The following is a 13,433-nucleotide window of genomic DNA, read 5'->3' on the forward strand; positions in this document are numbered from 1 at the left end:
AGGATTACATTTTTTGCCTGTTTGGAGTCGACGGGACAAAACTTTTAGCCAAGCTTTCCCATGAGTAATCAAATCTCAAGTCAGCTTGGGCGTATGATGAATAGCTAAACTGACCTGCTGAGCTCCGAACTTACTGAGCTATGACAGGCTAATCATAAAGAGTTCTGAATGATGGATTCACAGAGGAAAGAGACATGGTACTTTCTCCTTTGTCCACAGTCGCAGTTTTACCAAAGAAAATTTTATTGTGTAATGGTTATTAAATATTGATTTGGCAGACTTGGCAAAGATGAGAGGTTGAATGGCTGCCTGTAAGATAAATTGTCAATTCGATTATGCAGTGGAAAAATTGAAGTTCTTGCTGATTTCAATGATTACAATTTCTGTTAGTGGTGGTTGGGGTTCACCGCAGCTTGTGGCGGAACATTGAGTGACAGACTGCAACTTCTGGATTTTCATGCTAATGTATGAATGTGCTCCATGAAGCTGCAGTTAGTTTGAGGGGTAATGATGATGAACGCTAACAGTTTGTCATCAACTCCACCCTCCCCCACCTTCCCCTCCATCATAAAATAACAAAAGACATAGAGAATGAAGTGAGTGTAATTGTACTATACGTGGTTTTCACAAACTTCATAAGGTACCTCATTAAAAGAAAATTAGCTCAGGTAGTTAGCAAACATGGGTGTGAAATTCAGCTCTGGTGGGGTGTAGAACAGGCAGTAGAAGATTGTGTTCCCATTATACACTGCTGTATTTTCATTTCAGTGTTCGGAGTGGTAGTCTTCAACATTTTCAGAATGATCTGGAAGAAATAAGTTTTTTGAAGTTTGAAAATGTCATCAGGACGCAGACGTGATTATATGGTGGTGGATGGCAGCAAGCTACAGGGGGACTCTGTTTGGAGAGGACAAATGGAAGATGCGTTTTGATATGGATAACTGAAAATAATTCATTTAGATATAGAATATGCAATGAAAATATAGAATTAATGTGAATATACTAACCAAATTGGATCAGAAAAAATTTCTGAGAGCCATTTTGATAGACACTTAAGACTTTAAGCTAATGTCTGGCTGTGTTTTAATAAGGCATGGGGATGTAGATGATCATTTGAGGTTGTTATTATTTGAAGGGGGAGCAGTTGTCAGTTAGTTATGTATTAGGGATCTGACAATATGAGATGGCCAAAATTGACACGATTGGCAAGAAGCAAGACTGCTGAGCAGTGGCAAGAGTCATGCTCACACACAGTATGAACGTAGGAAGTATAAACCTGAAACAAACACTTTCCTGTAAAACAAAATGAACTTTAGAGGTCAGGTGACCTCAGGATAAGTACATTCCTACAATAAAGAAAAATTCTAAGGGGAAGACCCACAATCCGTGGTTAACTAAAGATGTTCAGGAAAGCATCAAACTTGAGGAAAAAGCATATAATTGCGTGAAGATGAGTGACAGGTCAGATGATTGATCAGAATATGAAGAACGGCAGACAATGACTCAAAGGTAAATCAGGAGAAAGAAATTAGAGTTTGAGAGGAAGCTAGCTAGAAATGTAGAAACTCTTGCTATCCATTTTTACAGGTATTTAAAAAGGAAAAGAGTAAATAAAGTGAGTGTTGGTCCTCTAGAGAGTGAGAATGGGGAATTAATAGATTAATAGCTGTAAATCAGGAGGTGGAAGGAAGAGAGGAACTTGATGAAATTGCAATCCCCAGGGAAGCAGTACTGAGCAAGCTGATGGAGGTGCAGGCTGACAAGTCCCTGGGTCCTGATGGGCTTCATCCTAGGGTCTTAAAAGAGGTGCCTGATGAGGTAGTAGATGCATTGCTGTTAATTTTTCAAAATTCGCTAGATTCTGGAAAGGTTCCATCAGACTAGAAAGCAGCAAATATAACCCCTCAATTCAAGAAGTGGGGGGAGGCAGAAAACATGTAACTGTAGCCCAGTTAGCTTGACGTCTGTCGTGGGGATGGTGTTAGAATCGATCATTAAGGAGGCTATCGCTGGGCACTTAGAAAAACTCAAGGTAATCATGTTTAACCAATTTATTGGAGTTCTTTGAAGGAGTAACATGCGTTGTGGATAAAGGGGAGCCCGTTGACGTAGTGTACTTGGATTTCCAGAAGGCATTTGACAAGGTGCCACATAAAAGGTTATTGCGCAAAATAGGAGCTCATGGTGTAGGGGTTAACATGTTAGTATGGATAGAAGATTGGCTGGCTGGCAGAAAACAGAGTATGCATAAATGGGTCCTTTTCTGATTGGCAAGATGTGACGAGTGGGGTCCTATAAGGGTCAGTGCTGGGGCCTCAACTTTTTACAATTTCTATCAATGACTTAGATGAGGGGAGCAATGGCATGACAGCTAAATTTGCAGATGACACAAAGATAGGTAGGAAAATATGTGGTGAAGAGAACATGAGGTTGCAGACCGATTATAGATAGGTTGAGTGAGTGGGCAAAAATCTGGCAGATGGCGTATAATGTGGGAAAATGTGAAGTTGTTCACTTTGGCAGGAAGAATAAAAACGCAGAGTATTACTTCAACGGTGAACGACTGTAGAATTCCTAGTGTAGAGGGATTTAGGTGTTCTAGTGCATGAATCACAAAATGTTAGTATGCAGGTACAGCAAGTAATAAAGGCTAATGGAATGCTATCCTTTATTACAAGAGGAATTGTGTAATGCTCCGTTACACAGGGCATTGGTGAGACCACATCTTGGATACTGTGTGCAGTTTTGGTCTCCTTATTTAAGGAAGGATGTAAATGCGTTGGAGAAGGTTCCGAGGTTGTTTACTAGATTGATACCTGGATAGAGCGGTTTATCTTATGAGGAAAGGTTGGACAGATTGGGCTTGTTTTCACTGGAGTTCAGAAGAGTGAAGGGAGACTTGATTGAAGTTTCTAAGATCCTGAATGGTCTTGACAAGGTGGATGTGGAAAGGATGTTTCCTCTTGTGGGTGAGTCCAGGTCTAGGGGGTACTGTTTTAAAATTAGGGGTCGCTCTTTTAGGACAGAGATGAGGAGAATTTTGTTTTCTGAGGGTGGTGTGACTTTGGAACTCTCTTCCTCAGAAGGTGGTGGAGGCAGGGTCATTGAATATGTTTAAGATGAAGGTAGATAGATTCTTGTTAGGCAAGGAAATCAAAGTTATTGGGGGTAGATGGGAGTGTAGAATTTGAGACACAAACAGATCAGCCATGATCTTACTGAATGGCGGAGCAGGCTAGAGGGGCCAAATGGCCTACTTCTCCTAATTCGTATATTTGTATTTCTTTTTTACCAATACACGTGGAACTGCAAAAACCCCAAGCTAATTTTCATGTCTGGACAAGTCTTGGCAAAGTCATTAAATGCAAATGACCCTGTGGTAATGGCTGCATTTCTCCAAGTGATGTAAAAAAAAAACTGAGTTCATAATACTGTTGCAGACTCTTCAACTCCAAACTTGAAATCCAGAAAATGGGTGTGAAAAGCTTTATTTTATCAAGATGGTATGTGATTGAGTGAAAACCAGACTCTGTTTTCTGATAATGGTTGAACCATCAGAAACTATTTGTGAGGACAATGCAAAGAGATGCTCCAGTCACATGAAAGAAACTAGGTTTCTGATAAAGGGCCTTTAATAAGGCACATTTCTGGGCAGACAGAGAAGAACATTGATGCCAACGAAGAGAAAAGACCCTGCCTAAGACCACCAGCTTTAAGCCACATGTAGGTAGAGACTTGAGTTGGCCCTGAACACTCCACCTGAACAGTGAAGGAACGGTGATATAGTTCCAAGTCAGGATGGTGTGTGGCTTGGAGGGGAACTTGCAGGTGATGGTCCCAGGCAGCTGCTGCTCTTGTCCTTCTCGGTGGTAGAGGTTGTGGGTTTGGAAGGTGCTGTCTAAGGAGCCTTGGTGCGTTGCTGTAGTGCATCTTGTTGGTATGCACTGCTGCCACTGTGTGTCGGTGGTGGAGGGAGTGAAGGTTGAAGGTGGTGGATGGGATGCCAGTCAAGCGGGCTGCTTTGTCCTGGATGGTGTCTATCTTGAGTGTTGTTGGAGTTGCACCCATCCAGGCAAGTGGAAGGTATTCCATCATCCTCATGACTTGTGCCTTGTAGATGGTGGACAGGCTTTGGGGAGTCAGGAGGTGAGTTACTTGCCGCAGGATTCCTAGCCTCTGACCTGCTATTGTAGCCAATATATTTATATGGCTCTTCCAGTTCAGCTTCTGGTCAATGGTAACCCCCAGGATGTTGATAGTGGGGGCTTCAGCAGTGGTAATGCCATTAAATGTCAAGGGGAGATGGTTAGAGGCTCTCTTGTTTGAGATAGTCATTGCTTGGCACTTGTGTGGTGTGAATGTTACTTGTATAAAGTCCTGTGTTGTAGCTTCATCAGGTTGGCCCCTCATTTCTAGATGTACCTGATGCTGTTCCAGGCATGCTCTCCTGCACTCCTCATTGAACCAGGGTTGATCCCCTGGTTTGATGGTAATTGTAGAGTGAGGGATATCCTAGGCAATGAGATTACAGATTGTGGTAAAATATAACTCTGCTGCTGCTGGTGGATGCAGCACCTCATGGATGCTAGGTCTGTTCTGAATCTAACCTATTTAGCATGGTGGTAATGCCACACAACGGATGACATCCTCAGTGTGAAGATGGAACTTTGTCTCCACAGGACTGCTGGTTATGATTTCAGACTGGAGGTGGCAGACACTTTCAGTTCTCTGCTGTACCAATTGAAGTGTAGAATTAGCAGCATGGCTTCTTGTTTAGGCTGGATCTTTCTACAGATGGCTGGACTGCCTTCTGTGAGGTTGCTGTAATCTCTCTAACCAGCAGGTTACCTTTTTAAGGTCAAAAATCCATCGAATTAGAGCCTCTGTTAGTTGACGCATGGCCTTCTCCCCTGGTGTAACCGAACAGTGGACCAGGATGTGGACTCCTTGGCTATCTATTTATGTTTGGATGAATATCATTCTGTTGTGATGTGTCTACTTCACACCTTTTTGGCTCTGAAGGAGGCCATTCAATTTGGAAACGTCCCCTAATAGAACCAGGATAGATGTCATCGACACCTCTTAGTCTGGAATGTAAATTTTTGTCCTTTCGAGGCAGTGACACAATTTTTGAATATACAGGGCAGGTCATCTGATCTTTGGCAACCATTGTGAAGCACATTGTCCACTTTTTTTTTAAAGGAAAAGTCAATTTCAACGATTCCACATTGAATAAAGTTTGTATCTTAATAGTAGGAATATGATGTCTTTACTGGGCATGACACACACAATATTTGTTCAGTGTTTCTGCCGTTTCCTCATTCCCGAGACTTTCTCCTGTCTCTGCCTCTAAGGGAGCAACAATTACTTTAGCTACTTTCTTTTTATATACTTACAAAAATCTTAACTGTTTTAATGTTCCTGGCTATTTTAGTCTTATATTTCATATTTTTCCTCTATTGGTCACCCTTTGCTGGTTTCTATAAAACTCCCAATTCTCAGGCTTACTGCTATTCTTCACAACTTCCTAAGCCTCTTTTAATCTAATACTATCCCTAACTTTCCAAGTAAACCACAGATGAATCTTCTCGCTGAGTTTCTGGTTTTCAATAGAACGTAGTTTTGTTGAACATTTTGAATTATCTCTTTAAATGTTTCCACTGCTTATTTACTGCCATTTACTTTTAGTCTATTTACCCAATCAACCTTAGCCACTCTCCCCTCATACCTATACAATTGGCTATGTTTAAGATTTTGTTTTTGGCCTCGAGTAGGTCACTTGCAAACTTAATATGGAATTCAATTGAATAATGATCGCTTTTTCACAGAGCATCTTTTACAATGAGATTATTAATTAACCCTACCTCATTACACAATACTAGATCTAAAATAGTTTTGTCCCTAGTTGGTTGCACAACATATCACAGAATCACAGAATAATACAGTGCAGAAGAGGCCCTTTGGCCCATCGAGTCTGCACCGATGCATTAAAACACCTGACCTGTCTACCTAATCCCATTTGCCAGCACTTGGCCCATAGCCTTGAATGTTATGACATGCCAAGTGCTCATCCGGGTACCTTTTAAAGGATGTGAGGCAACCCGCCTCTACCACCCTCCCAGGCAGGGCATTCCAGACCGTCACCACCCTCTGGGTAAAAAAAGTTCTTCCTCAAATCCCCCTTAAACCTCCCACCCCTCACCTTACACTTGTGACCCCTCATAACTGACCCTTCAACTAAGGGGAACAGCTGCTCCCTATCCACCCTGTCCATGCCCCTCATAATCTTGTACACCTCGATCAGGTCACCCCTCAGTCTTCTCTGCTCCAGCGAAAACAACCCAAGCCTATCCAACCTCTCTTCAGAGCTTAAATGTTCCATCCCAGGCAACATCCTGGTGAATCGCCTCTGCACCCCCTCCAATGCAATCACATCCTTCCTATGATGTGGCGACCAGAATTGCACACAGTACTCCTGCTGTGGCCTTACCAAAGTTCTGTACAACTCCAACATGACCTCCCTGCTTTTGTAATCTATGCCTCGATTGATAAAGGCAAGTGTCCCATATGCCTTTTTCACCACCCTATTAACCTGCCCTTCTGCCTTCAGAGATCTATGGACAAACACGCCAAGGTCCCTTTGTTCCTCGGAACTTCCCAGTGTCAAGCCATTCATTGAATACTTACGTGTCACATTACTCGTGCCAAAGTGTATCACCTCACACTTTTCAAGGTTAAATTCCATCTGCCACTTTTCTGCCCATTTGACCATCCCGTCCACATCTTACTGATGACTCAGTACTCCTCCATGTTGAACACCACTTGGAGGAAGCACTGAGGGTGGCAAGGGCACAAAATGTACTCTGGGTGGGGGACTTCAATGTCCATCACCATGAGTGGCTCGGTAGCACCACGACTGACCGAGCTGGCCGAGTCCTAAAGGACATGGCTGCTAGACTGGGTCTGCGGCAGGTGGTGGGGGAACCAACACGAGGGAAGAACATACTCGACCTCGTCCTCACCAATCTGCCTGCTGCGGATGCATCTGTCCATGACCGTATTGGTATGAGTGACCACCGCACAGTCCTTGTGGAGACGAAATCCCGCCTTCACATTTGAGGATACCGTCCATTGTGTTGTGTGGCACTATCACCGTGCTGAATGGGATAGATTTCGAACGGATCTAGCAATGCAAAACTGGGCATCCATGAGGCGCTGTGGGCCATCAGCAGCAGCAGAATTGTACTCAACCACAATCTGTAACCCCATGGCCCGGCATATCCCCCACTCTACCATTACCATCAAGCCAGGAAACCAACCCTGGTTCAATGAAGAGTGCAGGAGGGCATGCCAGGAGCAGCACCAGGCATACCTCAAAATGAGGTGTCAACCTGGTGAAGCTACAACCTAGGACTACTTGCATGCCAAACTGCGTAAGCAGCATGCGATAGACAGAGCTAAGCGATCCCATAACCAACGGAGCAGATCTAAGCTCTGCAGTCCTGCCACATCCAGCCGTGAATGATGGTGGACAATTAAACAACTAACTGGAGGAGGTGGCTCCACAAATATCCCCATCCTCAATGATGGGGGAGCCCAGCACATCAGTGCGAAAGATAAGGCTGACGCATTTGCAACAATCTTCAGCCAGAAGTGCCGAGTTGATGATCCATCTCGACCTCCTCCTGAAGTCCCCAACATCACAGATGCCAAACTTCAGCCAATTCGATACACTCCACGTGATATCAAGAAACGACTGAAGGCACTGGATACTGCAAAAGCTATGGGCCCTGACAATATTCCGGCAATAGTACTGAAGACCTGTGCTCCAGAACTTGCCACGCCCCTAGCCAAGCTGTTCCAGTACAGCTACAACACTGGCATCTACCCTGCAATGTGGAAAATTGCCCAGGTATGTCCTGTGCACAAAAAGCAGGACAAATCCAACCCGGCCAACTACCGCCCCATTAGCCTACTCTCAATCATCAGTAAAGTGATAGAAGGTGTCATCAACAGTGCCATCAAGCGGCACTTGCTTGGCAATAACCTGCTCAGTGATGCTCAGTTTGGGTTCCGCCAGGGCCACTCAGCTCCTGACCTCATTACAGCCTTGGTTCAAACATGGACAAAAGAGCTGAACTCAAGAGGTGAGGTGAGAGTGACTGCCCTTGACATCAAGGCAGCATTTGACCGAGTATGGCATCAAGGAGCCCTAGCAAAACTGAGGTCAATGGGAATCAGGGGGAAAACTCTCCGCTGGCTGGCGTTATACCTAGCGCAAAGGAAGATGCTTGTGGTTGTTGGAGTCAATCATCTGAGCTCCAGGACATCACTGCAGGAGTACCTCAGGGTAGTGTCCTAGGCCCAACCATCTTCAGCTGCTTCATCAATGACCTTCCTTCAATCATAAAGTCAGAAGTGGGGATGTTCGCTGATGATTGCATAATGTTCAGCACCATTCGCAACTCCTCAGATACTGAAGCAGTCTGTGTAGAAATGCAGCAAGACCTGGATAATATGCAGGCTTGGGCTGATAAGTGGCAAGTAACATTCGCGCCACACAAGTGTCAGGCAATGACCATCTCCAACAAAAGAGAATCTAACCATCTCCCCTTGACATTCAACGGCATTACCATCGCTGAATCCCCCACTATCAACATCCTAGGGGCTACCATTGACCGAAAACTGAACTGGAGTAGCCATATAAATACCGTGGCTACAAGAGCAGGTCAGAGGCTAGGAATCCTGAGGCGAGTAACTCACCACCTGACTCCCCAAAGCCTGTCCACAATCTACAAGGCACAAGTCAGGAGTGTGATGGAATACTCTCCACTTGCCTGGATGGGTGCAGCTCCAACAACACTCAGGAAGCTCGGCACCATCCAGGACAAAGCGGCCCGCTTGATTGGCACCCCATCTACAAACATTCACTCCCTCCACCACCGATGCACAGTGGCAGCAGTGTGTACCATCTACAAGATGCACCACAGAAATGCACTAAGGCTCCTTCGACAGCACCTTCCAAACCCGCGACCTCTACCAACTAGAAGGACAAGGGCAGCAAATACATGGGAACACCACCACCTGCAATTTCCCCTCCAAGTCACACACCATATCTCCTGTATCTGACGAAGGGAGAACAGCATGTCAACGGTCGATCTCTCTGCATGAAAGCCACACTGTGCCTCAGGAAAGACGCGCTCGGCCAGCTTCTTGAGCCTGTTCAGAGCGACTCGAGCAAAGACTTTGCCCACAATACTATGACCCATTTGGCACAAGTGGTTTATTATGTGCACTGTTTATACAGAATGCGCTGTATGTGTTTCAGAATTTTAGAAGTATTTTTCTTCAATATTTGGGCATGCTTACTGTACTGATTATGGAATGTTAATTTTCTAACTGGTTGCAGGGTTTGCATGCACTATTTCACAGTGAGACAGAGCTCTTTGCTTAGTATTGTGCACATAACTAAAATGAAGTTTGTGTGCTCATATTTGTAAAATAAAAAACTGAATTGGATAACACAATAAATTTCATGTTAGGAGAAAGTTGCTGGGATTATCAGCTACATTTGCAAAATTTAAAACTTTAATTCTGCAGTCTTTACAGCACAGAAGAAGGCCATTTGGCCCATCGAACTCATGCTGGCTCTGTGTAGAACAATCCTGTCAGTCCCATTCCCCCTGCTTTCTCCCCATAGCCCTGTAAGTGTATTTCCCTCAAGTGCCCATCCAATTTCCTTCTGAAATCCTTGATCATCTCTGCTTCCACCATTCTTGCAAGCAGTAAGTTCCAGGTTAATACCACTTGCTGCATAAAAGATGTCCTTCCTCATAACTCCCCTGCATCACTTGCCCAAAACCTTAGATCTGTGTCCCCGAGTCATAGTTATACAGTACAGAAACAGGCTCTTCGGCCCACCGTGTCTGCTGGCCATCAAGCACCTAACTATTCTAATCCCATTTTCCAGCACTTGGCCCATAGCCTTGTATGCTATGACGTTTCAAGTGCCCATCTAAATACTTCTTAAAAGTTGTGAAGGTTCCTGCCTCTACCACCCCTTCAGGCAGTGCGTTCCAGATTCGAACCACCCTCTGGGTGAAAAACTTTTTCCTCAAATCCCCTCTAAACCTCCTTCCCTTTACCCTAAATCTATGCCCCCTGATTCTTGACCCCTCTGCTAAGGGAAAAAGTTTCTTCCTATCTACCCTATCAATGCCCCTCATAATTTTGTATACCTCAATCATGTCCCCCCCTCAGTCTTCTCTGCTCTAAGGAAAACAACCCTAGCCTTTTCAGTCTCTCTTCATAGCTGAAATGCTCCAGCCCAGGCAACATCCTGGTGAATCTCCTGTGCAATCACATCCTTCCTATAGTGTGGTGCCCAGAACTGTACACAGTACTCCAACTGTGGCCTAACTCGCATTTTATACATCTCCATCATAACGACTCTGCTCTTGTATTCTATGCCTCGGCTAATAAAGGCAAGCATCCCATATGCCTTCCTAACCACCTTATCTACCTGTGCTGCTTCCTTCAGTGATCTATGGAGATATATAGTCCTTGTACCATCAGCTAATGGGAACAGCTTTTCTTTGCCTACCTTTTATCTAAACCTGTCATAATCTTGCACACCTCTATCAAATCTCCTTTGCACCGAGGAGAATAACCCCAATTTCTCCAGCCTAACCTTTGTAGCTAAATTCCCTCATCACTGGAACCATTCTGGTAAATGTCCTCTGCACCCTCTCCGGGACCGTCACACCCTTCCTAAACTCTGGTGACCAAAACTGATGGCCTGGTGGTGCAGTGCCTTTTTAATTTTGCAGTCCTAAATTCCTAATCTAAATTTGTTGCAGGGAGGCAGTAAGCAGAAATCAGGCGCTTTCCCATAGAGAAATTCAGGGGGATTATCATCCCTAGATTGCTCGCGTGCCACTTGGCAAATGTTAAGAGTGGCCGTCAGCTTGGAGAAGGTTACTTGACTACCTACAGTATACTAATGCCAGAAAAGCTAAGAAAAGATTATCATGCCCTCTTTAAATGGTGTCAAACTAACATGGTAGAGGGGCAAAAAAAATCATTAAATGTTATTTGGGGATATATCCTTAGTGGTCATTATGGCAATAATTTAGTAAAATTGTGCAGCCTCACCTGCCGTTAGTGTGATTTTGTAAAAGGAGTCCTTATGTCCCTGCAGTGGTTCAAGAGGCAGCTTATGACCACCTGAAGGGCAATTGGGGATGGGCAACAAATGCTGGCCTTGACAGCGATGCCCACATCCCATGAAACAAATAATAAAAAAATGTTCAGTTTGTTCCTTTTCTTATAACTTCACTGTCAGAATGTTACACTAGCTTCCTGCTGAGATAACCCTGTACAGATGCAACATAAGCAGTTCTTTATTTTGGTTTCCTTTTAGATCGTCTGTTGGCAGTGCATTGCCTCGGAGGCGTTGCTGTGCATATGTTACTGTTGGAATGATATGTGTTTTCATTGGAGTTGGTTTAACTGTAAGTAGAACGTTATCATGTTGAAGCACTTAAGTAAAAACGGTATTGATTCTGAAAACATTTATGTATTGGGCTGGATTTTGCGGTCAGCAGTGAAGCAACAGTGCTCGCCAGTGACCTTGAAGAAAACTGCCCACAAAGATCTAGCGATCTCTGTGGCATAGACCTCCCTTTTTCCAATGTCAATTTGTTTCTGGCGCCAAGTCAAGAGGATCTCCAGGCGTCCAGCAACAGTGATGTCATCAAGCAAGGTAAGCAGCAAATCATACTGAATTATTTTCAGACAGTAAACAGGGAAGTAAAAATCACTGAACCCCTTCATTTTAATCTTTAAATTTTATAGATAATGAAATAAATTATTGGGATATACACATGGGATTAAGGTAGAAGTTAAAATATCAAACTTTTAGAAATAAATTAGAAAAATATGTAGATTTTTTATGAATTGAGAAATTTGACATTCAACTGATATAAATTTACCCTTTGTGGGCCAGTGAGCATGTTTAGCAGTAATTATGAACTTGATCCACTGTTTTAAAAAGAACAGTTAAACCTCATTCAACAAGATGTAACTTTATAACAGTGAGACAGTGCAAGAGTAGCAGTTGTTGTCAGCTCAATGATTTCCAATTGATTGCAATCTGGGGGGACCTCTACACCCCTGGAGAAGTGTAGAATCACTGACAACCACTTCTGAATTTGCACCTTTAATTGAACATGTGCAGATTCCAAAAGTTGCTATCCGTTTCAGAGGAGGAGTGATGGCAAATGCTGACATTTTCACTGTCATTACTACCACATAATCTGAGCCAATATGGTGTTTTTACTTCCTGATATTTGGGTGTAATTTTTTGTGTATATTCCTATCACAATTGGCACTATTTGTTTGTTCTAAACCCTTTCTTTTCCATTTTGCCTGTAGAAAGAAACATACCTTAATCAGAATTCAATAGTCTAGGCATACTAGACATGTATGTACCTCCAATCTGATATCCCTTGTGCTAAATAATTCTAAAACAAGTAAGAGACCATAAAGCGTTTTTTTCATTCTTTGAGTAATATTGGACAGATTTATTCAGTTTGAATCCTTATAAAAGACAAGCTGGGAAATGCAAGTATATTTAAAAATTTATACATATGTACTGCTGAAAACTTTTTTTAATAATTGTATCTGACCTAAACTTTTTCATTTTCTCAATGGAGGGGGTCTAAGTTTAATTTTTCTCTTCCATTAGTTAAAACAGTGTCTTTTCATGTACGATTTCTTTGTTTGACCCAGAGACTGTTTATGTTTAGCTTGGTTAGTTGGTTAACTGTGACCACAATGGAGCCACAGCACATTTAATGGTAGCTAGTGAAGTTTCGTTGCTCTTTATTCTCAATCCCCAGTGACGTGGGCCCCGTGTTTGTGGGGAAGTGACAGGGTGTCTCTCATCAGCTGGGAAACCCAGAAATGCTGGGAAAGTAGAGGTCCTGATTGAAGGCAGGGTGGGAATGCTTGCGAAAGGTCCCTGGAAATGAAGAAGATCTGGGGTCATGGAGGGGAATGGGAGAGAACGATCTCTGAAGTGGGGAGAGTTCTGGAAATTGCAAGGGGACAGATAAAGATCGCAGAGGAGTGGGTTCTGAAGATTGTGGGTGTGTGGAGGAAGAGATCTGATTGCACCCTCTACAGGTAGTTTACTTTTTCACTGAATTATAAAATTGTTCCAGTAGAGAAGGAGCCCATTTGGCCCATCGTGTTTGCACCGGCTCTCCGAATGAGCAATTCACTTAATGCCTTTCCCCACCTGTAACCCTGAACATTCTTCCTTTTCATATCACTGTTTTAATTCCCTTTTGAATGCTTCAATTGAACTTGCCTCCGCAGTGCATTCCAGACCTTGACCACCCACTGCGTGAAAAAGTTTTTCCTCATGC

General features: G+C 43.5%; 1 protein-coding gene across 3 annotated transcripts in view; it reads left to right on the forward strand.

Annotated features, from left to right (window-relative positions):
• The window catches only part of pip4p2 (phosphatidylinositol-4,5-bisphosphate 4-phosphatase 2), a 105,725-nt gene that overhangs the window by 75,130 nt on the left and 17,162 nt on the right, over positions 1 to 13,433 (forward strand). For all 3 annotated transcript variants that reach the window (XM_068030827.1, XM_068030828.1, XM_068030829.1), the window contains exon 6: positions 11,423 to 11,513. In XM_068030827.1, the coding sequence (XP_067886928.1) occupies positions 11,423 to 11,513 (91 nt within the window). The remainder of the gene's footprint in view (positions 1 to 11,422; positions 11,514 to 13,433) is intronic.

The sequence above is a fragment of the Heterodontus francisci genome, chromosome 5 (assembly GCF_036365525.1).
Source record: "Heterodontus francisci isolate sHetFra1 chromosome 5, sHetFra1.hap1, whole genome shotgun sequence".
In the NCBI taxonomy this organism is placed as follows: domain Eukaryota; kingdom Metazoa; phylum Chordata; class Chondrichthyes; order Heterodontiformes; family Heterodontidae; genus Heterodontus; species Heterodontus francisci.